The sequence below is a fragment of the Meleagris gallopavo genome, chromosome 2 (genome assembly GCF_905368555.1).
Source record: "Meleagris gallopavo chromosome 2, MGAL_WU_HG_1.1, whole genome shotgun sequence".
Lineage (NCBI taxonomy): Eukaryota > Metazoa > Chordata > Aves > Galliformes > Phasianidae > Meleagris > Meleagris gallopavo.
Window position 1 is genome coordinate 86,452,760 of NC_139405.1, and position 26,344 is coordinate 86,479,103.

Below are 26,344 nucleotides of genomic sequence, written 5' to 3' on the forward strand. Positions count from 1 at the left end.
TGAGAATACGTCTTTAGATAGCTAAAGTAAAATTTTTTGATAGCTTTGTTTTTGTTATGTTGCTCTATTAAACATAACTTTCTGTTCAAAGTGCCTTATCACTCATGGTAGATTGAAAAAAAAAAAGTTCAGATTCTGAGGATTTGTACTGCATATAAAATCTCTGTTTAGGAACAAGGATGCTAATATATTTCCAACGCTTGGTTTGGCTCTTGATCTAGAAGTTAGGGAAGAAATTGAGGATATCTAGGCTGCTTTCTAACTTTGTCCTCTGGAAAAGTACAAGTAATTCTAGTTGGCATGAATGGGGATAGCCATGTAAAAGGAAATAGTAGATTCAAAAAAGACAGAGGGAAACAAAATGAAATTTTTAAATCATACTGGAACTGAACCTATAGAAATCAGTCTTTGCAATTGCTGAACTATGGAAGCTACACAACAAAGTAACTCTCATGAGAAAAGCTTATTCTTTGTGAACAAATTAGCCATTTCATTCTCCTTCTCCTATGCCAACTGACTTGTGGTGAGTAACTGTCAAAGTCTCCGCCCCATGTACTCTGGGAATCATTCTAATTAAGATAAATGATAGTTTCATTCTGAGCTGAGTGAATGTCAGTAAAGCATGAGGGAATTTGGGGAGTCTGGACCATCTTCACTGAAAAAGGAGCAGAAGTTCCCAGCACTTCAGCAGTACAGAATCTACCACAAAAGGAAAATAAAAATAAAAAATGGCTAACAGTGGCTTAGTGGCTTACTTTTGCAACTGTTTGTTGAGTTTTATCTTTCTTTGCCACTGATATAAAGGTGAAGTTAAAGGTCTTGTATCAGGTTGTTTTGTTTTTTGTTTGTTTGTTTGTCTTAGCCAAGAAAATTCATTGCAGCTCAGTGGGACGATGTGTTTCTTCCCTTTGGCATTCTTATTTTAGGGTAGTCCGTTCACTGTGTTGAATAAATATGTGGGATGGACTTGCAGCTGAACATGAGCCATGAATGTGCCCGGGTGGCCAAGAAGGCTATGGCATCTTAGCTTGCATCAGAAACAGTGTTGCCAGCAGTAACAGGGAAGTGATTGTATCTCTGTACTCGGCTCTGGTGAGGCCACACCTCCAGTACTGTGTCCAGTGTTGGGCCCCTCACTGCAAGCTGACATTGAGGCCCGGGAGGGGATTCAAAAAAGGGCAACAAAGTTGGTGAAGGGTCTGGAGCGCAGGCCTTATGAGGAGGAGCTGAAGGAGCTGGGGTTGTTCAGTCTGGAGAAGAGGAGGCTCGGGAGAGACCTCATTGCTCTGTATAACTACCTGAAGGGAGGTTGTAGTGAGCTGGGGGCCGGCCTCTTCTCTCACGCAACTCGTGATAGGACTAGAGGGAATGGCTTCAAGCGGCACCAGGGGAGATTTAGGCGGGACGTTAGGAAATACTGCTTGTCTGAAAAGAGTGGTCAGACAGTGGAATGGGCTGCCCAGGGAGGTGGTGGAGTCACCGACCCTGGAGGCGTTCAAGGAACGTTTGGATTTTGTGTTGAGAGATTGGTTTAGTGAGAACTATTGGTGATAGGTGGATGGTTGGACTGGATGATATTATAGATCTTTTCCAACCTTGGTGTTTCTGTGATTCTCTTAGCCCTACACAGAACTTGGAAATGTAACCAGGGAAAGCTTTGGTGCATCTTTTCAGTAAAAGCAGATTCCTGCCTAGTGGAGGGGATCTTTTTCAGCATTGTGTGAAGTTCTGCTGTTGATATTTATAGTTAAATTTTACATTTTACAACTACAGAATTTAACTGTTGAATAAATATACCGAGAAACCATGCAAGGTCTGGAAGTTCCTAAATGTGGTTATAAATACACCTGATTTCCTATCTTTGTGCAAATAAGATGGTTTTGAACAAAATTTTAGCAAGACTGATGTTACACAGTGTGAGTAGAGGCCTTTGAACGAAACATTGGCTTTCCAGTTATTTTTATATTCTTTGATCTCTTCTTTGGATTATACATACACTTGAGTTTTGATGACTTGCAAAATGCCAAGGATGCCATAATTAACTCATATGCTGTTGACCATTGAACTGTTTCTGTTTTATGATGTCATCACTAACAAGAAGCAGGGTGTAAACTATAAACTACAAAGCAATTGAGCCTTTTTTTCCAAGACAGCATTTTACAACTGTTCTTCATATGGAGACTCAAGTTACTCCTGACTTTTGAAATATATATGCTTAATTCTTGCTGCAAATTAGTGATGGTACAAGTAACAACAGTATCTGTCCAATCAATTTGAATAGATTTAAGAGGAAAAATAAACTAACTGAATGTAGATGAGAGTTTTAAGTGTATATCAAGCTTTGTTTTAAAGTTAAGCTACATGCATTATAGGATCACTGTAAGAAACGGTATGAGATGTATTGTAGAGTGAAATAAACAGTGAGATCAAGGAAACGTTAGAGATCTTCAGGTGTTTATCAAAGTGGAAGCCAGTACTCATCACATACGATAAAAGCTGTCTCTTGTTTTATGTTACAATCACTGAATTTTAAATAGGAAAATAGGATGACCCGAGGTGCTGTTGGCCAATATTTTTTCTGGAAGAAGACATGCTTTATTTCATATGGGAATCTTTTGTGTAATGAGTAGTGGTTTTTTTCCCCACGTCAGGATTTTCAGTACAGCGCTGCAGCTCTTCTCGGGCAACCAGGAGTACATGAGCCTGTCCAGGGCAGATGTGGAGTTCCAGCAGGAAAGCACCACAGAAGGACTGAACATCACTGTTTCACTGTCCCCAGATGAAATAGTTTGCATGTTTTCATTTGAAGCTCTTTTCTCATTCCTGTTTATTAAATTTTCTATTTCCACCCCTTATTCTGAACCCTAATTGTATAACAAATGTTAAATTTATGAGAACGTGGAGTCTTATATATATGTGTATATATTTATAAAATATTCTATGTATTTAAAAGGTTTTCTTTTTCCTTCCTTAGGGAATTCCTGGAATCCCTGGAAATCAAGGAGCAAAAGGACAAAAGGTATTATTCATATCTCAAAATGCAGTTAAAAACTGCACATATATACTCTTTCCAAAGTGAAGGGTCAGGCCGTACTGAGAGGAGACTTTTCTCAGAGGAGATTAAGGACAGAAAATCATGTTGCAAATGAATGGAGACGTCCAAAATGCTTTTGATATGTTTGTTATCACTTATTAAATCTTATTTATAGTATTCCAGAAGGAATGCATAATTTAAAAGTAACAAAGATAATGTTATAATGTTATTGGAAAATAATCTTACTCAAACGTATCTGTAGAATTAAAGGATGTTTAAGAAATTTGTTATTCTTACATAAATTAATTCAACAACTGTTGTCTTAATGTCAAAAATTTAGGGTGAAATTGGACCACCAGGTCTGCCAGGAGCAAAAGGGTCACCAGGGGAAACTGTAAGTTTGCAAAATCATGTTATTATGAACAGGAACTACAAATAATTGTCATGCTGTTATTTACTACCTGTGATAAGGAAATAAGCAATACAGTAGCAACCCAGCATTTTTACATTTACAAATCCAATCAAACCAAGTCTAATCTCTGAATCCCGTTCCCACTTTTCTTTTAAAATTGATGATTTCCAGTCTGCACATTTGATAAATAAATCCACTGAAACATTAGTATGGATGTACTCTCTAAGTTAATTAAGTTTGTATTAACTCTGAATATATTTGTGTCAATCTACTGTGAAGGTAAACACAGGTTAGATATTGTCATAGTGTACAATGAATTTCTGAATCTGAATTACAGCAGACTTTCATGATAGCGTTCACCTTTGACCAGAACAGTGAGAACAGCAGAGGTGTCACAGAGAGATTTTTATTTTGGAATTTAGGAAATTGAAATAAACTCATTCTTTTTGAACACTCCAGCTTAACTCATCTTAGCTACTGCCTGAGTGGGGTGATTTCTATGTTCTTTATAATCCTTTAGAAATGATAGAAGTTGGTTACAGATAACCTCTTGTAACCAGGTAACTGGCAATAGAGCAAGAGATAATAGTCTCAAGTTGCACTGGGGAAGTTCGAATTTGATATTAGGAAAATCATCCTCTCTGCAAGAGTGGTGAGGCATTGGAACAAGTTTTGAAAAATTTTACTTTGGTTTTCAGATATACAGATGATATATAGGTATATCTATGCCTATGAATGTGTTCATGACCTGTTGTCCTTTGTTGACCTTGAGGTTCCTCAGTAAAATGTATTATCAATTAAAACCAATACAATTCTGAATGGAGAAAAAAGAGTGAAGGCAGTTTTATGCTTTACAATTTCTAGGCTACTCTGCCCATTACATTCAAATTTTCTGCATCTACCCTCTCCATCAGTATTTTCTTTCATGAGTCCTTTATAGGCATGACCAGTACATTACAGCTATGAAAAGATTTTTTTTGTATATCACGAGTACACTGGTTAATTTTTTTTGTGGACTTAAAAGACTTTTTCCACCACCTGAAGATCTTCTTTGAAAGAAATTTCCCTGAGAACCAGATAATGTAGTCGTTCAGGTCACATTGAAAAAACACTGAACTGGGAAGTTCAGATCTCTCTCTACTCCTAGGTAACATATGTGCATTTGGTCTCTCACCTGTTCCTCTAATAATTTTTATTACCTATCACTGAAATTTTTTTTCTCCATTTCTTTCTGAGCAAAACTAAACAATATGCTGGAGGTGAGGCTGTAAGAGCAGCTATAATAAAGCCTTGTGGGATTCTACAGTGTACATATTTATTCAAGTAACTCACCTACTATGTTTTCTTCAAGTTTGCTTTACATAAATAACATCTGGTTCTGTGATACACTTGAAAATAATATGTTCATATTTCCTGACAATTCAATTTAATGTATCTTTTGTCACCTGATAAAATAAGTAGGAAATTAATGCATGGAATATTTGAATATGTTATATGACATTAGGGAATTTCAGCCAGAAAAGATAGTGGGATTTTCCTTGTATTAGTCACACTGAATATATTTGTTCCAGACAAAACAGATGGAAAGCTTGTGGATGTGCTATTAATACCTTGGGAAAATTCTTCAATAACAAGTTCTTCTTCAATAGTAACTATCCCTATTACATTACCAAGGCTAGTGATTTATTCATGTGTATGCTACATAAATAGTGTCAGCTCTGGAACATGGGGTGTAACAATAAATGTATGTCCTTGAATTTTTACTCAGGACATACTCTTCTCTTGCAATTTCACATGCCTTAGTTTTCAGTTTGCATTCTCAAGCTTTTCCTGTATTGCACCAGAACGTTTTCTTCTTGCAGAACACTGATTTCATATAATTGTTTTCCTGTATTTTTTTAATGAAATACATGAAATATGGCTTAGTAACTGGAGGACAAGACAGGAAATGGGGACAACTGGCTTTTATTTCTCCCTTTCCTGTAGATGCTCGTCTGTCCTTTAGTTATATTAAAGGTTTCTGCTTTCTTTTCTGCCTTATCTAGAATGGAATAGAAGATAGCAGAAGATTGAGGTAGATGCATGTACATATCTGATTAAATAAATCAAAAGATAAAGCTATACTGTATACCTAATATTTCTAATTTGTAAAAGATAAAATGAATGTGGGACATTTGCAATGAACATTTAACTACTTGTAATCCAAGGACAGGTCTAAGCAAGAAGTGAGGAGTTGGTATGGGATAGGCTCTCAACACCATGTTGCCTGAAATGAAACACAGGGCCACAATGAGCTAGTGATGTGAGAGTAGCCAGAAATGATGTAGTCCCTTCTCATACCTTCCCACTATTAGTCCCCAAAATTACACTTTCTTTTTCTTTTTTTTTTTTTTTTTCTGATTAACGTGCTGGAAATGAGCACAGAACAGGAGCCTGAAGAAGAAAAGAATAGTAATTTCACAAGGGTTTGCAGAAGAGGAAGGTAGACTTCAAAGACTGCAAAAAAGGTGGCTTAGAGCTGTATTTCAGAAGTGAGTCGATAGATAATATGAAATTTGATTTTAAAAAGGTAAGCTGTATTCAGCATTATAGTGAAGTCAATATTATCTAAAGCTTATTTTGCAATATAAATGCAAATAAAAAGAGAAAAAGTGAAGAAGCAGCATTAATCCGCTAATAAATAAAGACATTTCTAATGTAATCAAGGTTTAGTTCCAAGAACAAATTAATATTTTCTTACATTTTCTGTAACAAAGCTGATTCTGAAAATATGCCTTAAGCAAATGGTTAATGAGAATACACTCTCTCTTAGACTATTAGTGGAAGTAGGCTACAGAAGCTTAAGTCCAATTAGAGAGGAATTGGTTACTTATATTCCAAACTTTTTAAAGAAATAGCGTGGGCTAGTAATCCTTTATTCAGGAAAAAACTGGTTATTCTAAATGAGCTTCATCATGTCTGATGACAGATTTTAAGGTAAGAATGAATGTTCAAAGTTCAGGAAGGTGCTGGAGATTATGAGATGTATACAATATTATTAAATATATATATGTATATATGTAAACTGAGGTTTAATTAAATAATTTTCAGGTGTAATTAACTGAATGGGAGAAATCTGAGTCAGAGGAACATTAGCAGCAAAATTTTTCAAGTTTTAGTCTTGTGTAGAAGAGCCATTTTTTTCTGTATTCATGGCCTTGTATCTGTTGCTCAGAGATCAAGTTGGCATGGTTAGTAATATTAATGTGTTTATTTAATGCCTAGAAATCTATTACAACACAGCAGGACGGAAACTCAAGATAATCTGTGCTGCCTCAATTTGCAGTGTATGTGAAATATTGGAAAAGTGGTAGCATATTAAAAGCTCTGCATACAAAAATTATTTCCTGTTCTAAATATTTTGAAATTTCTCTAGTATTTTCAAAGCCAAAGCAATCCTTTTAGTCTTACTAAAGGATTTTTTTTTTTTTTTTTTTTACAACTGGATTACTGTCTGTTTAACAAATTACAATAGACACATTTACTTTTGATCATATGTAACATTTGAAGAAGATCTGGGTAATATTATTGAACTGAATAGTTTCCTAACATTTAGAAATACATTAAGGATGGTTGTTTCTATTCATATGACAGAAAGATTGATGTAAATAACAATATTAGCAGTAGTTCTTGAAAATACTATCAATAGCATCAAGAAAATTTATCGTCTAGGAAATTGGATTGCGCGGCCTAATTTATTTATTTGACTTTCTGTATTATTTCTTGTATTTTACACTGTGTGTTGTTAAACGCCTTCTTACAACAAATCATGTTTTAGAATATACCTGGAAGTCCACATGAAGCAATAATAATATATTGGTTTTATTGACACTTGAAGTTCTAAAGTAAAAAAGAGATGAAATGAAGTGGTGCCATAGATGTGTATTAACACCAGAATAAATGGGAGTTCCATTTTGGAAAGTATGATTTACTAATAAGTTCTGAAGTATACTTGATAATAGCTTTAGAGAGACAAGAAAAAAGCCAGCCTTTTAATGATTTAACACCCTTTAGTTCTTTGTTTATGTATGGAACAAAGACAACTATAAACATGCCTTTGTTTCTGTGTTCATGTCTCTGTGAGAGGAGTCTAAGGAATTGGTTTCAGCAATGCTCAGGTTGTGCACGTGTGCTGTAGTAGCAGAAGTTGTTTGGCTCTTGAGGGAATGGTTCAAACCCAATGCTTGCCAAGAAGCAAAGATGTGGCCCCAAGATCTCTGATCTTGATAAATCTCCTCAAGCTTTGGAGGAGTCATGGTGCAGCAACCGCGGAGATTCACAGTCAGAAACAAGGAGAGAATTCTGAAATACCATTAATAGTTTTGGGAACCCTAAATGGAAGCTGAGAAATTCCTTCATGGCTTTCAATTATAGCTAAGGATGTAATACAATTATATTAAAAATTAGACAGCATAGATGAGGTTTTGATTTGCAGGAGATTCTCTCTCAGAAATATTTTAAGACACCATTTTGTTTTTTTTTCCTGTGTTTATTTTTTTTTCCATTGCACAATAGCCCTTCCTCACACCATAGAAGGTGTAAGTAATCCAGAGCTACTGCCTGTATAGGGCTATGATGAAAATCATTTTTTCTATCTATTTCTTTCACAGTAAAAGCATAATAATACTCTTTACACAGTACTGAAGTCATTATTCCTCCAGCCTATTACAGAAATGTTTCTACCTTTTTAAAATTAAATAGGGTTTGATGGGACCAGAAGGCTCATTTGGACTACCTGGAGCTCCTGGGCCTAAGGTGAGCATTTTTGTTAATTCACTTGTGACTTTGATATATAAGTGCTTTATAAATGACAAAAGGTTAGGATTTTGCACCTAAGTTTTTGGTATACTGAATACTGAGAGTGACTTACATGATTTTCCACATATTACCTTATATAATAGTTTAGTCTCGAGAGAGCTTAATATAGCTCAGTAAATGGCACCTCTCATCCCATGAGGTTTGGAACTGCTGCAGAGATGGTCATGAGACTTCGTTTCAACTTCACAGTCCTGGAAAATGTTCTGCGATGCTTGGAGCCAGATAATTCTCAGTATACATCAGAACTCTCTGCCCGTGTTACATTTATTTATATTTTAATTGTGTTAAACGGAGTTACATGCTGCTTTTTCCATCTGAGGAGCCAAATTTATTTCAGATGTAACTTTACTGATTGCACTACAGCTACAGCGAGAATTAATTTGACCCATACTCTCAGAAACTAAAATAGATATTATAAATCTAGATCTGTTAGTGGAGCCTTTTATTTTAATCCAAGATGAGTTTTGGTTAGTAAGCACTGAAAGGTATATCCTAGAGAAAATTAATGAACATGGAATCCATTTCCTAAACTTTATGTTTACATTTAGCCCTCTTTCTGCACGTATTTTATCTTATACCCGCATGTACCTGTGTTTTTCTTTAAAGTTGTATACAGAAGGTGTACGTGTTTTAAAGTGGTCCGTGTTTGCCATGGTGAAAAAGATAGAATACCTATGAAATGACAAAAAGTTAATTAGTTTTATTTCCATTTGTGAAACATGCTTTTATTTTGTGTATTTACCTCTTATTCAGAATGTAAGCTTTGCTTCTAGAGGAGATCTTCATTCTTACAGAAAAACATCATAAAGTAATCAGTAATTTTTAGACTTGAATGGAAGTACTTGTGCTGACTATATGCTGAATTCCACAGACTACACTAAAAAGCAAAACAAAAGTATATTTTGGCTCAGACAGGTCAGAAGATTTCCAGTTTTATTAAATAAGGTGGTGAAAATGTGAAGTGCATGTACAAAAATATGGTATGACTGGGAAAGAGCCATAAGGGTGGTTAAGGGACAGGAGAGCACAGGCAAGTGGGTCATGTTCTGTCGTAAGTATCTCATTTTTCAAAGAGAAGATTGAAACTGAACATTTCCTTTACAGTAGCAGAAAAGTAACCTTTCAGTCACTCATTGTACTTATTTTTAAAAGCTGATTACCCAGCAGTGTTTGTTTTTATTTGCTAGTATTGCCATATTGTTTGATACCATGTTATATAATACCATATAATGCATAGCCATAGTGATGTATCACCAAAATGCCTGTGTTGTTCTGTTCTGTAGGGTGATAAAGGTGAACCTGGTCTACAGGGGAAACCAGGATCATCAGGAGCCAAGGTAAATACGAATCTGGAGTTCAAGTAGAGATTGATTTACTTTTCTGTGATTAAATTAGTTATAAGGCAGTTTTGTTTCAAAATAGAGCAGCAGTGAAGATAAAATCACATCAGAATCAATCCGATGGGTTATTCTTACTAGCTTCATACTAAACTTTAGGAAATGCAAGTCAGCAGTGTCTTTGAATCCTGCTTTACAGTAGTCTATGTGAGCAAGATTGTGTGGTTGTTTCTGTTGCATTCGTGTCAGTGCTGGCTTAAACCCAGCCACACCGTGTCACATCTGCCGACCTCTGTGGCAGATGCAGCTGTTTGACTGGTCTCTCAGTTGTAGCATGCTGTCTAGTGCTGGTAACACCTTGGGACCAGGGATCACACCTGAGAGGATTTATGGTGATGCATGTGAGCCATAAGGGATCCTGCTGCCTTTATGCTCTAAAACATGTGTTTGAATGGGAAAGCAGCACGACAAGGAAACTATCTTCACAATCCAAAGATGACTTCACGATCCAGAAACAGGATGGGACTGGGATAGACTTTCTGATGGGGTCAACTCAGTCTCACCAGAAGAACAGTCATTTAAAGCAGAGAAGAGGGTGATCAAAAAAGATCATTAACTGTTTAATCAAAAAGTTAATGTTGGAAATGCTTTGTCGGTAAGGGCAGAAAATAATTGGTTCATTTTCTACTTTTCCCCTTTTCTTCAGTCCTCTTCTGTCTCTGTGCTTCATATGTACACAATGACATTGGCTTCTATTCTGTTGTGATAGATCAGGGGAAAATCATTTCAGATTTAAAGAGGGTTTAGATTATAAATCGCCTTTATACCTAAAGATTTAGGTTAGATATAATGAAAAAGTCTTTCACAGTCAGGGTGGTGAGGCACTGAAACAGGTTGTCCAGAGATCTGATGGATTCTCCATCCCCAGAGACTTTCAAAGTGAGGCTGGATCAGGCCCTGGGTATCTTGATGTAGCTGTGGTGTCCCTGTTCATTGCAGGGGAGTTGGGCTAGATGACCTTTAAAAGTCTCTTCCAACTCTAAGGATTCTATGATTCTATTACAGTGTACTATCAGTTGAAGAGATTATAAAGTTGTGCTAAGCTACACTGAGACCAGTATGTCTTACTGTTATGTAACTTCCAGCCTCGTACTGAAATTCGAACCTGCAAACATTGCCATATCTTCCATCTGTAATGTTGAAAAATTGCATCAATTATATTAAAAGACAATAAAAGATATTAAGAGGAAATAAAAGGTAGTTTAAATGTTAGAAGTGTCTGTTGTGGTTTGTTGATTTCAGTACCCCTTCAAAAATTCTCCAGGCATTTCTAAGTTATAGAATTTCAGAATATCGTAGCCAAAAATATCATGTGACCTTGAAAAAGCATGCAATATAGATTTTGATACACAATGTATCACTGCTACTTACAGAGGCTATTTTATTGTTCAGGGAGAACCAGGAGGACCAGGTGCCCCAGGTGAACCAGGCTATCCAGGCATTCCTGGTACCCAGGGTATAAAGGTAAGCAGTTTTTTTTCTAGTTTTATCTTAATTACATTTTTTTACTGGAAGTTCTTTTCCAAGAAATGACCAGTTTCAGGGAAGTACTTTTTTCTTTTTAATACATTGTTTTTGTCAGAGGCAATTCAGTATAGTTTAGAAAGTCTATTAGCTAGAAAGCCAATCATGTCTCACAGGGAAGAGAGAATGACAAAAAGGGGAGAAACTGTTCACATCAAGTGCTGTAACATAGGCATTGATAAAATTTCCTTTATGAATTATAGTACACTAGGGTATGAGCTGTGGTTCAATATTTACTTAATATTGTATCTTCTTATAGCAAGGAATATATTGGCAAATTCTATAGTACAAAGTCTTCTAGGGATCTCCCCAAAGAATTTGAACCTATGTAGTTGGGACAGATTCAACTCAGTTACCCCTAGCTGTTTAGAGTCATCTGATCTAACCAGCTTGTCTAGGCTCTCTTGATATTTAGCTGAGTTTGAGCTCCTTGGGGAGTCATTCACTTATATCTTTGTTTAGGAATGAATGAATCTGGAAGTACTTATCTATTTACATTGACTGTAACTGAAGCCTAGATAATTGGCTAAATTAGATGTTGAAAATTTTTATGGCAAAGGTTAGAGGAATCCTACTAACATTGTCCTGGTTGAAAATTATTTATCCTGTTCAGTCAAGAACCGGTAGTTCTAACCCTTGCATTCTGAGTTTTCAGAGATAACATGCTTTCAGGATCTCACCATCTCTTGGTGTGGCCTTGTGTCAGTCAAACACTGTTACAGACATGGCTATGCAAACATTCTTCATTGCTAAAGAGCTGTTTTGTGAACATGTAAAATTTAGTATTGATGTCTCAACGGGCTGCCAAGGGAGATGATGGAGTCATCATCTGGAGGTGTTCAAGAAACATTTAGATGTTGTACTGAGGGACATGGTTTAGTGGGGAAATACTGGCGATAGGTAGATGATTGGACTGGAAGATCTTAGAGGTCTTTTCCAACCTTGGTGATTCTATGATTCTGTGATTCTATGAATTTCTGAATAGTTTTTAAACTGTAAATATGTAGGATTTTCTGACAGTCACGTGAGGAGTGATTTTTTTCAGGAGTTCCAAGTTAAACATTAGAACGTATATATGTTCTTTGATACATTCTGAAATTGAAACCTACATTGCTTTGCACACTACGTTTTGTAGTTAACATCACATTAGCTAAGTTCTTTCCTTGAGATTTTCTTGTACACGTTGATGTCATTCTGAAAATCTCATATGTGTTTAAAACTTTTCATTTTCATCTCAGCCAGTAAGGCAAAACTTTTTGTCTGGAAGCTGGAAAGCCCTTAGAATATTTCCAGTTTTAAAATACCGACAGAGTTGTTTCATGCTGTAACTCACAGAACTTAATTGGAGTGTGAAATGAATCTCTTGAGGAAAAATCAGCTATGCATTGTCTATGAAATGGGTTTTATGAGCCTGTAAATTAGAAGTACTAGAAAATCGTTACTTTTCATGCCCTGTGGGTAACTACAAAGAACTTAACAAAATTGTTTTCTAGATAATGTTTTCTCAAGATGGCGCCATTCTTCTATGTAACTCAACAAGAAACAGAGAAATATCAAAAATGTACCCTTTATCTATGCTATTAGGCAAATTGATATAAAAGAAATGGATTGAAGTGAAATTGTTGACTTCACTGCTACAAATCAATTATTTTGAATTGTAAATGAAGCTTGTATTTGTATTCATTACTTTTATAGTCTAATTTTTATTTGGAATTTCTTTACTATGGACACAATCAGTGTCCTGAAAAGTAAATGTTTAGTTGCTTTGCAAGATAATAAGTAAATTAATAATGGAAAGTACTTATTATTTACTAAAAATTTAGCTGTAAAATTAATCTTCTGACAAGTTTTGAGTTAGTGATTTCCAGACCACGTAAGGATGAAGACTTCCTAGCTTACATCTTTCAAAATCCACTGAAGTCCAAGAGTGACCAGAGTTGAGCTAGCATCACCAGAGTATTTTAATTAAATTCATTACCGCCATACAGTCTTTCAATATTTAAGGGTAATGAATCAAGATAGAAATACTGATTTTAAGGAGGGAGAATTTATTAAAACTTATGGAAAGTCTCTAGATTTTAAATCGCAGAAGATAAATCTTGCAAAATTAATTATCCATTTCATATGAAGATACAAGTCAGAATATGTATTTCTGGTTAACTGGAGTTGAAAGTATGACAAACTCCTGAATTATTCAGGAAAAATGTTGCAGTAAATGTTAAGCCCTTCAGCTATAGCTTATTTTGAAACTTGAAACCAAACCAAATATTTTACTTTCAAGTACAATACACAGCTGGCATAAATACCTTCTTATCTTGTGGGATTTTCTATCAGGAAAATATTTGCCATGGTCAGAATCTCCTCCATGCTACTGTTTAGTGTTTAAATAAACATTTTCTCTAAAAAAAATACAACTAAATACACACAGAGTTGGTTTTTACCAGGAAACTGGTGAAACAAACACAAAAGTTCCATCCCACTTCTTTCCATTATTAAATGCGATTTTACATCACCACTACCACCACCAGATCTGTCTTTTGTTTTATGTGTTGCTGTGTCCTCAACCCAACATTTTGTTTCAAGGCAATTTGAGTAGTCACACCAATTTAAGAGGTCTTCTAAGTTTCCTTTTCTGTCAATGAGGGTAGACACATTTTAGGATTACATTGTTATTGTAATTATTGCTCTCCTTTCCCTGTCTTTTTCCCTCCCATACACTCAGTAAATGAACTCCTGCTAGATTTGCTATTTAATTTGATATCTGACTTTTCTTTCTGACAGAGCTTTCTATGCCAGATTCTCTTACTATAACTTTCTGTATTAATTTCAGTTTTTGTGTACATGAGGATAAAGTTTTCTATTTTCTTTCAGTATAAACAGAGGCTATTAGATGCTCCCCTTGTATTTTCTGTGTTAAATTAAATCTGAGTACAAGTCTTTCAGATGAATCGTGTTATGATGGAGACTTTTCTTTGAATATTTTTACAGGGGGACAAAGGAAGCCAGGGTGAAAATGGTATCCAGGTACATCTATTTTTTTTCTAATCAAAATCATAAAACTATTAATAAACAACACTATTAATAGCATTATTATTATCAACACTATTAATAAAACAGCTAGAAGTTAATTAGAAAAAAAAATTCTTGAACTCTTGCTTGAAAAAGAGTAACAGCACTAAGCCTTAATTTTTCATGAAGCAAAATTGTCCAGTATGCCCTGCATTAATTGCCAGCAGCATTTTGGGGCTGAATAGGCATTTGGTGTGGCTCCAGTGAGGATACAGGTACATGGGTTGTGCTACTACCTAGGGGCCCTGGGATGTGACATAGCACCATCCTGGGCAAGGTTCTGTCCCCGTCTGCTCCAGTCATGCAGGACACACAGATCCTCATAATCAGTAATGCCACCTTGTCTTTTCCTACTACTCTATTATAAACTGTGGGATTTTTCTCCTAAAAGTCATGGAAATACACACAAAAACAGGAGAGGATCTTGTTACTACTCAGATCCTAACTTGGCTCCTGTGTTTTCAGAGTATACATTGTAGTCATCTGTTCTGTTTGTGCTCTGAACTCTTGGAGAGTAAGCTTTTAGAGGGATTGGGCTCAGTTTAAATTGAGATCTTAGGTTTTGTCTTTATGTGTTATTTTTGATAGCTTAATTGTTTCTCCCAGATAAATGCAAATCTAAGTAAACATTTATTTTCTGCAGGGACAAAAAGGAGAAAAAGGAAGACAAGGAAATCCAGGCTTACAGGTACTGTTAAAATGATGATCCTAGTTCAAGAGAGCCATGATTCATATTTATTTCTAAAGATTATTTCCATCAGAATGGGTAGGCAGTTCTTTTTATCAGGTGAAATATATTTATGTATAACATGAGTATGTAGATATATAAATTACTTCTTAAACAACTTTTGTAATTTAAATATAACAAATACAACACGTGTAGAGAAGATTGAGCCATACCCTTCTTTGCTGTGCACAGTGGAATGGCAGGAAAAAATGGACACAAATTGGAATGCAGGAAATTCCAACTTGAAACACAGGATAAACATGTTGCTGTGAAGGTGGTCAGACACTGGAGCAGGCTGCTTACAAAGGGTCTAGCAACAGCTGGCTGAACATGGCCTGGATAGAATCACTCTGAAAATTAGGTTGAACCCTGGAGGTCCCTTCTAGCCCACATGTTTCTGTGGTTCAGAATATATCTTGAGAAACAGACTGGAAGTCCATACCCTTGCATTATTTTATGAAAGCCTTCGTTATGGAAAATTTTTGTGACATGGTTAGAAATAGCAAAAAACAGATAAAAGCACAAAGCAGTCTTTGTGAAAAGTCAGGCATCACTTGAGAGAGTGATTTTAAGATATTGTGTATACCATGCTAAACTTTCATGTAGTTTATTAACACTGATAGTATACAGGGAGTCATTATTGACATCTTCTGTGCACATAAATTACAGATGTTTCCTGTTTCAGCTGCAAATCAGTGAGATCCAGTTATTTCTCTTTCTTTTAATTCTGGGCCAGTGTATTCTGATTGTGTCATAGTTGGCTATCTTGTTGTACCACAGAAAATAACTGTTAATATTTATAAATACTTGCTAACTACATAATGTATGTCATGTCTAAACAGAAAAGTATTTGTTAGGGGTACGTATCTAAAACTAGACTTGGAAGGAAGTTACAGTTGTTTTTTTCAGAATTATGACATTGATACAGCTGGCTGTCTAGCCAGAAAGATTTGATTCCAGCTGAACATGGGCAGGAGGTCTAGAGTGTGTGTTAGCCTGGTTTTATCACTCTCAGGGGTATGCAGCTTGACAGGAATCTTGCAGTGAAGCTGAGTAGAAATTTTTTAAGGAGAAATAGTTTGAACTAAAAGACCAATGACTGCGTTTAGCTAAATTTGATGTCATACTCTGACATTTTATAAATTAAACTTTCTGGGTTGTCCCCTTGCAAATAATGGACACAATTCCCTAAGTTCATTATTTTAATCACCAGGTGAATCGTAAGAATTGTTTTTGTGTTTTCTTTCTTTTTTATTATTTTTTTTTTAAGCTGAAAAACTAATATGAGACAGACCTAAAATCATTTCCCATGCTTATCTAGTTTGGGCAGCAACCAAAAAATCAGTCATTCAAATACTCTGGTAGACAGTACTAGGTCCTTCCAAGGTTCCTAAAGCCCTCAAGGTTTCTCTGAGATACTGTACAGATTCCCTTGTTAACATGAGCCTGTCAGAAAAGTGAAAAAGCCTCTGCTAAGCTGCCAGCTTGCCATGGCATTTAATGATCAGTTTGGCAGAAATGACACCAGAGCCATTTGCCAACATGAAAAATCTGCTTTACAAACTCAGCTTGTATTTCAGATGGGCTGAGCTTGAGTTCTGTCCAGTAAGATGATATGAAACAGGTACAATCTGAAGTTTCCTTTTGCTAGACTGTAAATTTTATTTCCTTGGTCTTTCAAAGAGTGAATAGGTTTTTTATCTAAATGCACTTGTTCTACTCTAATAAAATATACAATATGTAATATGTGTGATGTATTTCCCAGTTATCCTTTTTGAACATTATATTAAAGTTATTACTAAAATGTTATATAAAATTTGCATTTCTAAAATACAGAGATCTCAGAATCTTTAAATATTAACATTTGTGATTAATTATGGAAAACAAAGGAAAAAAAATATTTTTTATTCCAAGTAACTTGGCTCATCTTGTTTTTTTTTTTTTTGTTTGTTTGTTTTTAATATAATTCCTAAAGGGAACAGAAGGATTGAGGGGCGAACAAGGAGAGGTATGTATTTTGTAATGGCGAATACAATAGAACAGAATAATCCTATCTGCAAATTGTGATCTGTAAAATGTGTGTTTACAGTCTTGTTTTCATACTTACATAAGCAACAGAAGTGAAATTAATTAAAAAGTATCAGGAGAAGAGAAAGAAGCATTAGTTAAAAGAGACAGGTAGCATAATGGATATTTCACAAAATGCAAGATCTAAAAATGTTAAAGCCAAGTATAACTTTTAAAGGGATACAGATAATCAGAAAAGGAGCTGGTTGAAGGAGGCAAATAAACTGTCATTGAAAAGTAAAAAGTTACTTCATAAAAGAATACAGAATATTTGATTTAAACGGTCCTTCTTTTTCACTATCTTCACTTCAGCAGCAGCCAATACAGAAATATGGAACACAACACATAACAAAGCTCCTTCCTCTTGTACGCTTTTACTGGTTTTGGCAGTCAGCAGTGGAGGGGCAGTAGAGATCCAAACTGTTGCATTTAATGTCAATTACAAATTTATCTAATTCCTTTAGACTGTGCGGATGCACTCACTTTGCCTTTAGCTTCCATAAAGGACTGTGGGAAGGACTTCCACAGCTGAGCTATTTATCTGTTCATTTTAAACTTGGCCACTAAGATTGCTTTGTGTGCCTCTCTTTCAGAAGTAATGGCATAGAAGACTGTACAAAGATATATTTTTAGAGGATTCTATCATTGAGACTGACTTAGAAAATGCAGGGCAGAATTATTTCTCCCAACTATAAAGTTTACACTGGAATAATTTCCACATCAGCCTGAAATCTGAGGGAGATAAAGGGAAGCACACTTGGACTTTCCTTGGTCTGCGAGAAGCTAAATTTGTTCTTCTCTGGAATGTTTTAAAGTCCTGTCTCTTTTCCTGTGGTTAACTAATGCAGATATATTCATGGTCAGACCTTTTAACTGTTTGTTTTAGACGATGCATAAAATATTGGTGTACGAAAGATTAACTTGTTAGTTATATTTGATTCATTCCAGCATTCAGTGAAATGAGTATTTAATTCCCCATTCTGCTTCAACTTTACCTACAGATGTCTTTGTCCAACACCTTTTCGTTAAGAAGTGTTGCATATCAATAGCTGGACATGCTCTTTAGAAACTCACAAGCATTTAAACTTTAGAATTGTCCTATATGCTGCTGTAGTTCTATGAAATTCTTAAAAATTACAGTTTGGCTTATAGGCATTTTACTAAATTGTAGCCAAAACTGCTAAGATATTACTTGTGAACCATTGAGGTAGCTTCTTTATATGTTTTAAGTCATGGTATTTTTGTCTAAAATGTCAGTATTATCTTTACTATGCGTTATGATATAATGATGTAACTATGTTTACTTATCAGTAAATTGGTTTATTTTCTGCTTTAAAAACTATCTTGCCATTTGTCACAGTCTGACTTCTTAATAGAGAAGTTTCTTCAGGCTGTAATTCTCAGCACTTGCTGAGCTGTTTTATTCTTATTGATTTTCTTTGCCAATAGCAAAGGTCAGCAAACAAGGCCACACACAGGATGCAGCTTAGCATACAAGACCATGATATACTGCAGAAAATGTTCCCTCAGCAGTTTCATTTGCTTTTTGGCAAACTCTGCAGGCTCTTGTGCTGAGGTTCTAGTGTTTTGCCTTTTGTTTTGATTTGGTTTTTGTTAAATACTGGCTTCTTGACTGTGATGTTCTTCTACAATATATGCCATTTTCCCAATAGTTCACTGATTCTGAATGCTTTCTAACCCTTTTAACATTCAATTCAAATAAATCAACTTGCAAGTCAGATGTCATTATGTAAACATAGGCCATAGCTGTAAAAGTAATTAAACTGAAACAAATAATTTCTAGCTACATGAACAGCATTATCTTCAGATCTCAACATGTACAGCTTCTGGTGTGGCCATGGCAGCTTCTTTGTATGTTTATCCCAGAGATTTGCTGATCCTGTGGAGGTGTTGTTAAAATGACTCTTAAATATAAAACCATTTGCAATCAAGAAATAGAAATGGATAAATACAAATCTACATGGTGTAACTAAGAATATTTAGTCTCTATGGCTATGTCACAGGATTATGATATGGATTACTGATAGCGAAAATCATAACACCATGACAGGCTACAGTGTTCCACTTGACAGTAGCAAGACAGTAAAGTACAGCTAAACCTTGGACAAAGTAAGTTCTGAATTAGGGCACAACTTCTTTAATGGGGAGAGTATATGGACTGCTGTTCAATTCACATTTGGCATCTTACTCGTGGAACTTCTTTTCTGCCATCTCTTAGGCATTTTATCAACATGTGTCACCTTTTATCTTGAGAGGAAAAAATGCCTGACTTCTTGTAGTACCTTTTTTTTTTTTTGTTTTGTTTTTTGTGGGTCTTGTCAGGCAAATGGAAGCAAAAAAAGATCCAACCCCCCAAAACCACAAAAAGAACTTTTAAAGTCTTTTGGGATGCATAGACAGCCAGTCACTTAGGTATGTTTTTATGTGGTGGCTTTTCAGAGTAGGGTTGCACTGCCCTTCTGCCTTCAAATTTTATTTACAGCAGAACTAAATGACATAATGGAAGAGCTCAGTTAACCTGAACAGGCTGTGATCCCTTTTGTGATGCCAGGTATGCAATTCTGAGTGTTTTCTCTTTCAGTGACCTTGTTTTCCTCATTTCAGTATTAGTAACCATGTCTGAGATATAAGCCAGCTAAATGTAGCAGGGTGAAAAATCCTGATAGTTAGCTCGCTGTGTATGAAATGTGTACTACTCTGTAGTAATTTATCCGGAGAGCTCTGGGCACTGTTACAAATTCAGACCTAGCCAGAATGTTTTGAGTGAGCTATATATTTTTCTGATGTAAAGTGTTTTGATAAGTACTACCTGGAAGGACTTGAAGTAATATAAATAGCATAATATAAAAATCAGTGCAAGTCTATGAAGACTACATGCCTGTGCTTCTTAAACTTGCATTGTTTGCTCCATTAAGGTTTGTTTGTCATACATTGTGATTCTGTTGCCTTATTTCCTTAATTCCATCTAAAATCATTGGAAATTGACAAAGAAAATTTTTAAGCTACTGACAACACTGTGTAGAAGCTGCAAAACACAGAAGGAGAAAACTCATCAGGGAATAAAGACAGTATACTAACTTTAATCTTGGACATGTACCAAAATACATTCTAATGGAATATTTTTGGCTCCAGCACAGGGAAGGACTTCCACAGGAGCTTTTGCAGTAGGCAACCCCATACATAGAACAACCATTGCTTTGAAGAAGATAGATCCAGTACTAATTTAAACTTTCCTGGTGAAGCAAATGGACTGCAGTTGCTATCAATCTTACATAGAATAAATGAACTAAAAAAAGTTAAATACCAGAAACCCTAAATGAAATCAGAATCATTTTTCCTTTCACTTATAAACAAAAGTCATAGAGTAAAAGTCTTGATTGTTTTAGTAAATTGGAAGCATGCCAAGAACTTCTGTGGTCCAGAATTTCACTTGTAATTTTTCCAGCCTTTTAAGTTAATAAATATTTTCTTCCATATGTTAGTGAGGAATTTGTTTTATATTAATTAGTAAAGCAAATGGGTTTGTTTATGATTTGTTTAAGATTTTCTAAAGGGGAGCTGTAAGAAAGAAGGGGACAGACTCTTTGGGAACGCTTTCTTGTGGTGGGAAATGGCTTCAAACTAAAAGGAAGAGGGAAGATTTAGACTGGATATAAGGAAAAAAGTTTTTACAAGAAGATTTGTCTGGCACTGGAACAGGTGGTGCAGAGAAGAAGTGGATACTCCGTCCTTGAAGAGATTCAAGGTGAAGCTGGACAGGGCTCTAAGTGACTTAATCAAGCCATAGATGTTCCTGTTCATTGCAGGGGAGTTGGACCAGTGACCTTTAAGGGTCTCTTCCAACTCAAATGCTTCTATAATTCAATTCTAATATGGAAATTTAGGTACTTTGTAAATTTTCGTGACAACTTAAAATGAAGATTGTCATTGAAACTTTTCTTAGAATATATTTGTGGTGCTACAGAGCTTCCATGTAAAGATACAGCATGTAAAGATACAATTTGCTTTTCACTGGTTTCTGTTTCAGAAAGGTGAGAAGGGAGACCCAGGCATTCGAGGCATCAATGGACAGAAGGGAGAATCCGGTATCCAGGGTCTGGTTGGACCTCCTGGTGTCAGAGGTCAGCCTGGAGACAGAGGGCCCCCAGGACCACCTGGATCGGATGGAAAACCTGTATGCATAGGACCTAACATGGTCATTTTGGGTGCTTTAAAACTCCCAACAAATGCGGGCTTTCTGTTTTTATAACTTTTCTCTGTTTTCAATTTAGGCACGAGAATTTTCAGAAGAATTTATTCGACAGGTCTGTTCGGATGTACTGAGAAGTAAGTTTGAAAGACTCTTTACACTCTTTACTGTTCTTTCCATGTTTGAAGTGTTGAAGAAGTTTCCCTGTAACTATACAGATGCTTCTTTTTTTTGAAAACAATGCCTATACTTTGATCTGATTTATCACAGATTTTCATAGAAGAAGGACACTTCCACATCTCCATCAGGTGCTAAAAGCACTTTTGTTTCCTGAAGATACCATGCTGTCTAAAGAAAGGAAGCTGGTTTTATTTTAATGAAGAGGTAGAAATTTTTTTGTATTTTACAGTTAAAACACTCATGCACTTTTTTTGGTTTAATTCTGCCAGCCCAGTTACCTGTGATCCTTCAGAGTGGAAGGCTACAAAACTGCAACCACTGTCAGTCCCAAAGCACTTCCCCAGGACTTCCAGGACCACCAGGTCCAAGAGGCCCTGAAGGTCCAAGAGGGTTTCCTGGTTTGCCAGGGAATGATGGTGTTCCAGGTCTGACTGGCATCCCAGGTCGCCCTGGGGCTCGTGGGACAAGAGGTACTGTGTGCATATGGTTTCTATGCCTTTGTTTTCTGCTTGCAGTTTTGGATGGGACTGTTGAAGAGTGAAGGAGTAAAGGAATAGCTGAGTTTGTACTGCAAAGTATTAATGGGAGTATGGTGCAAAGGTTTCTCTGCTCTTGAAGTATGTATATCAGAAGAAGACAAAATACCAGAATGCACAAGATAACTAGTGTTCAGTTCTACTGTACTTAAATTTTGATCTTTTTAGAGTGATCTTTCATGTAGATATTTTTTAACTCCATTTAGTTTTTTTTTATTTTAATTTTCCGATCAGGTATGTTTAGATGTGGGTTTTGGTATATTTTCGTATTTGTTTTCTTCCAAACTTCCTTGTTTATGATATTTTAAAAACTTGTTATAATCACTGGTCATTTACTGTCTATAAATTCACTGTTATTTACCTGCTACCTGCAGGCTGTTCTTTGGCATATAATACATTTATAACCCTCTGACTTCCTTGGTTTTTCTCCTTTTTCCTTTTTATCTTGTAAGGATTTCTATTATTTTCTTTATACTTTTCTTAAAGATTCTGAAGTCTTTTTAATAATACTAAAGGAGCTAATGCTTTTAGGTGTCTCAGCCATACAAGCATTCCATCTGATTTCTGTAGTGCTTTTTGTGAGCTTAAATATGTACATCTAATCTGGAAACGAAATCCATTTGTAACTGCAGCAACTCTGTTTCTTATTGCATCAAAGTAATCAGGAAAGTTAAATTACTATGTAGTAATGTGCTTGACAGGTTGACAGGAAAATGGTTGGTAAATATTTTTCTCTGTAACTTCTCAACTATGACCTGGTGCAATGATAATTTGTTGTGCTTTCATAATTTCATCTCCAAAAGGAGAATGTGCAGTTTTCCTCTGGAGCTGACATTGACTAACCATGCCAGCTATTTCACACGAGAAAAATCGGTATCCATTTCTCTGAAGCAATTGAATTCATTGGGTTGTGCTGCTATGAGAGAGTATATATTTTGCCCCTCTCAGAAAGTATATCTTTTTTGGAGACTTAATTTTGCTGTACATTGATTTCTGAGTAGTCAGGGGCTGTGGTGAACATCTTACACTCTCTTCATGCATCTTCATAAATACATTGCCAGTGAAAAAGCATTAACAGTTAACACTTTTCTTAATTCTTCATCATCTGCTCCCTCAACTCATAGTGGCCATCTGTTTATCAGGGGCTATGTTGGCTCTTAATTTAGTGGAGATAAGGATAATTAAGAATCTAGTTACACTGTGCAGGTTACAAGGAAATGCTTATTTTAGATCCCATGGTTTGCTTTTGAACAATTAGATATTTTCATTTAATAAGTATCATCAAATGTTGACTTTCTAATTGTTCTTATGAAGATCATTCTTAGTGTGCAAAGCTATAAATGTGTTTGCTAATCCACAGGATTGCCGGGGAAAAATGGTGCGAAAGGCAATCAAGGAATTGGGGTTCCTGGGATCCAAGGCCCACCAGGACCTCCAGGTGAGAGATGGTTTCTGTGGATTTAATGCATGCTATTAAATATTAAGAAATAGTTTATAACAAAATGTTTATGTAGTTGAGAAAAATGTGAATAGTTTTTATACATATTATTTACTATATATCTTTTGTGGCTAATGCCTATCTCTTGCACACCTTTTAGATTTGTCATAGGATTTATTTAATGTAAGACCAATCTTGTATAGGTTGGTACCTGAGATTCCCTTTTCTTGATGGACAGGTCACTGTATCAGACAGAAAACTGAGTCTGATATAAATACGTGACTTGTAACCATTACTTAGTGAAGGAAATATTCTTCCTAACAGCATTGTTTTGATACAAAATGCAAAGCTGAGTGTTTGGAAGAGAGATTAGACCCTGATCCAGAGCTAGAAAAATGAATAAAATTCAGAGGACTTTGATTCATGCCCATGGTTCCAGATAATATGATGAAGTATAATTGTGCCAAAGCAGATTTTTATATTTCCTTCAGAAAGCTATTTTTACTTACTACATGCCTTTTTTTCCCAAAGTCTTTGTAAGATAACAAGTTTGCTAGATACGCCTGTAAATAGTTTGTGACAAGTGTCTTTTTCCAGAAGTGAAGTTTTCTTTATCTTAATACTTCACCAAACAGCAGGGCTATTTTGGGTTCCTAATTGCTCTTGTTTCGATGTGAATAAAAATACTCTGTAATGCGTGTATTCCTTGCATGTGTGTCGCTAAGGTCCTGAAGGTCCCCCAGGTATGAGTAAGGAAGGACGCCCTGGAGAACGTGGGCAGCCTGGTAAAGATGGAGATCGTGGCAGTCCCGGAATGCCAGGACCAGTTGGACCCCCTGGAATCTGTGACCCATCACTGTGTTTTAGTGTCATTGTTGGAAGAGACCCATTTAGAAAGGGACCAAATTATTAATTTGTGATTTAATAATCTAGAGGAATAGGTATGGTGCTTGTCTTTAATGGTCTTTCAAGTCTCAGGAAGGTGACCAGCAATAATTCCATAAACAAGAACAGAAGTACCTCTGACATTATTAACACTATAAATAAGGTTCCCAAATGTTATACAGTCCTTTAAGAAAGGAAATCCAATATTTTTTTTAATAACTTGCATCAATTGAAGTGTTTTTGAAAGAAATCATCAATTCTAATATAAATAAATATAACTATAATATTTGACATTTAGTATTTAAGTGTCCTGTCATATTCCTGCTGCCACTGAAGTCTTTTGCAGAAGTGCTGGAGACTCCACTGGCAGCAGGATTGGCCTGAAATGGTATAGGTCAGGTGTAAACTACTGTGAAATTTTTCACATGCAGCTGACATATACAGTATTTGATTTTGATAGAATGTGTTTGGTTTTGAGTTCATTTGTGTGTTAATCTCATTGGCTTGTGTACATTTCATAGCTCCAAGTGTTCTATGAGCAAAAACTTATATTGGATTTTTATAAATTAAGGGAAATATCTCTACTTGTTATAGAAGTAGTATCACCTAGTTTGCCACGCGGTTTCCTATTTAAAACCAAGGTGAAATGCAAGGTTAGACCTCCTACTGTTTCAAGAACAGCCAAGGTTTTATTTAAGGTGGTACTTTTGGCTACAAAAGGTCGAAAAGGTCTTATGTGGGTGATTCAGCTTACATGAAAAAAGTTGAATGTTGGTAATGTTGGCTTGTAGCTATAATTTGACAAAAAATAATTAATAAAAAAGTTTACACAAGCCCATTGTAACAGTTTTGCATTATGGATTAAGTTATGTAGCCACCGCTGTTGCCAAATTGAAGAAGTAGGTTTACAAGGAGAAAGGTCTAACTGCTGGCTAACTAACTGCAATGTTTGTTGCAATGTTTCCTTTTTCATTTTAAGCAAGGTTTGTGTAATTTTTCTTTGTATGCTTTGCTGATGAGGTGTATTGCTTGCTTTCACATAAACGGCAAATGCACAGTTCCTTGAGAATTTTAAATCCTTTTCTTAAATTAAGGCAGAGTCTTGTACTGAGCTTACCCAGTGCTTCATAAGTGGCTTTTTCTAATGTGTTGTTTTTCTGTTGTCCCACTATGAGATTGGTAATATGCTTGACATTCAAGGGAAAATAAAATTTTGTATAGAACTTGTGGTGGTTTGATGAGCAATTGAAGAGTTGCCTGTGTCCTGCATTGCGGAAAAGAGTGGTGTCTGTAATACAGGTAGGAATGCTTCCACCTGGCAGTTTTGCCTTTTTGTTTGGCGTCCTTCTATTTTCCCTGGATACAGTGCCGGCCCCAGGAGCAGTACCTCTTGCTGTGTGGTGCTCAGTGACTGCTGCCTGCTTAGAGCTACAGCCTTGTGACATGGTGTAGTAAGTAGCTTAGCCAAACCACATAGTGCAGTTCAAGCATTAGTGTCTCATCAGCCTAGTTTAGAAACCTACACAATAGTTCTTCAAAGATACCAACTTGAGAGAAAATTGATTTGCACAAAATTTGCTCCTTGAACAAGTATTCCTTGGTACCCACTGCTGGACTTTGCCCATGTGAAAAAGATCTGACTGAATTTTGGAGGACACAAATGCAGCTCTTCTTCACTTGCATTCAGTTTTCTTTTTGTTTATTTTTTGAGAGCTGGAAGCAAAGTAAATCATTGGGTCAGGAAGGAATCAGGACCCCAGTGTACTTTCAGAACCCTTCTGAGCTGTCCAGTTTGTGTGCAAATTTAAACCCATGTTTAAGTCACCTTTCTATAATAAGGTGCACAGTGTTGTGACCAATGAGCCATATCTTTTGGGAAGTTTCCTGGAGTCTGATGAACTTCTGACTACAGTGAATACAAGCAGAAAACCTGAATTTCTTACGTGTAGAAAATGCCAGTGTTCTTTCTGTTATAATGAAAAACGACACCTATGCATTCTTTCACCTA

General features: G+C 35.9%; 1 protein-coding gene across 1 annotated transcript in view; it reads left to right on the top strand.

Annotated features, from left to right (window-relative positions):
- Positions 1-25,559, top strand: part of COL21A1 (collagen type XXI alpha 1 chain) — a 101,453-nt gene extending 75,894 nt beyond the window's left edge. Inside the window, exons 18-30 of the mRNA XM_085217884.1 lie at positions 2,975-3,019; positions 3,375-3,428; positions 8,187-8,240; positions 9,587-9,640; positions 11,093-11,164; positions 14,213-14,248; positions 14,937-14,981; positions 16,996-17,028; positions 21,136-21,282; positions 21,380-21,434; positions 21,747-21,947; positions 23,374-23,451; positions 24,177-25,559. Coding sequence (XP_085074010.1) covers positions 2,975-3,019; positions 3,375-3,428; positions 8,187-8,240; positions 9,587-9,640; positions 11,093-11,164; positions 14,213-14,248; positions 14,937-14,981; positions 16,996-17,028; positions 21,136-21,282; positions 21,380-21,434; positions 21,747-21,947; positions 23,374-23,451; positions 24,177-24,364 — 1,062 coding nt within the window. The 3' untranslated portion in view covers positions 24,365-25,559. The remainder of the gene's footprint in view (positions 1-2,974; positions 3,020-3,374; positions 3,429-8,186; positions 8,241-9,586; positions 9,641-11,092; positions 11,165-14,212; positions 14,249-14,936; positions 14,982-16,995; positions 17,029-21,135; positions 21,283-21,379; positions 21,435-21,746; positions 21,948-23,373; positions 23,452-24,176) is intronic.
- The last annotated feature ends 785 nt before the right edge of the window (positions 25,560-26,344 follow it).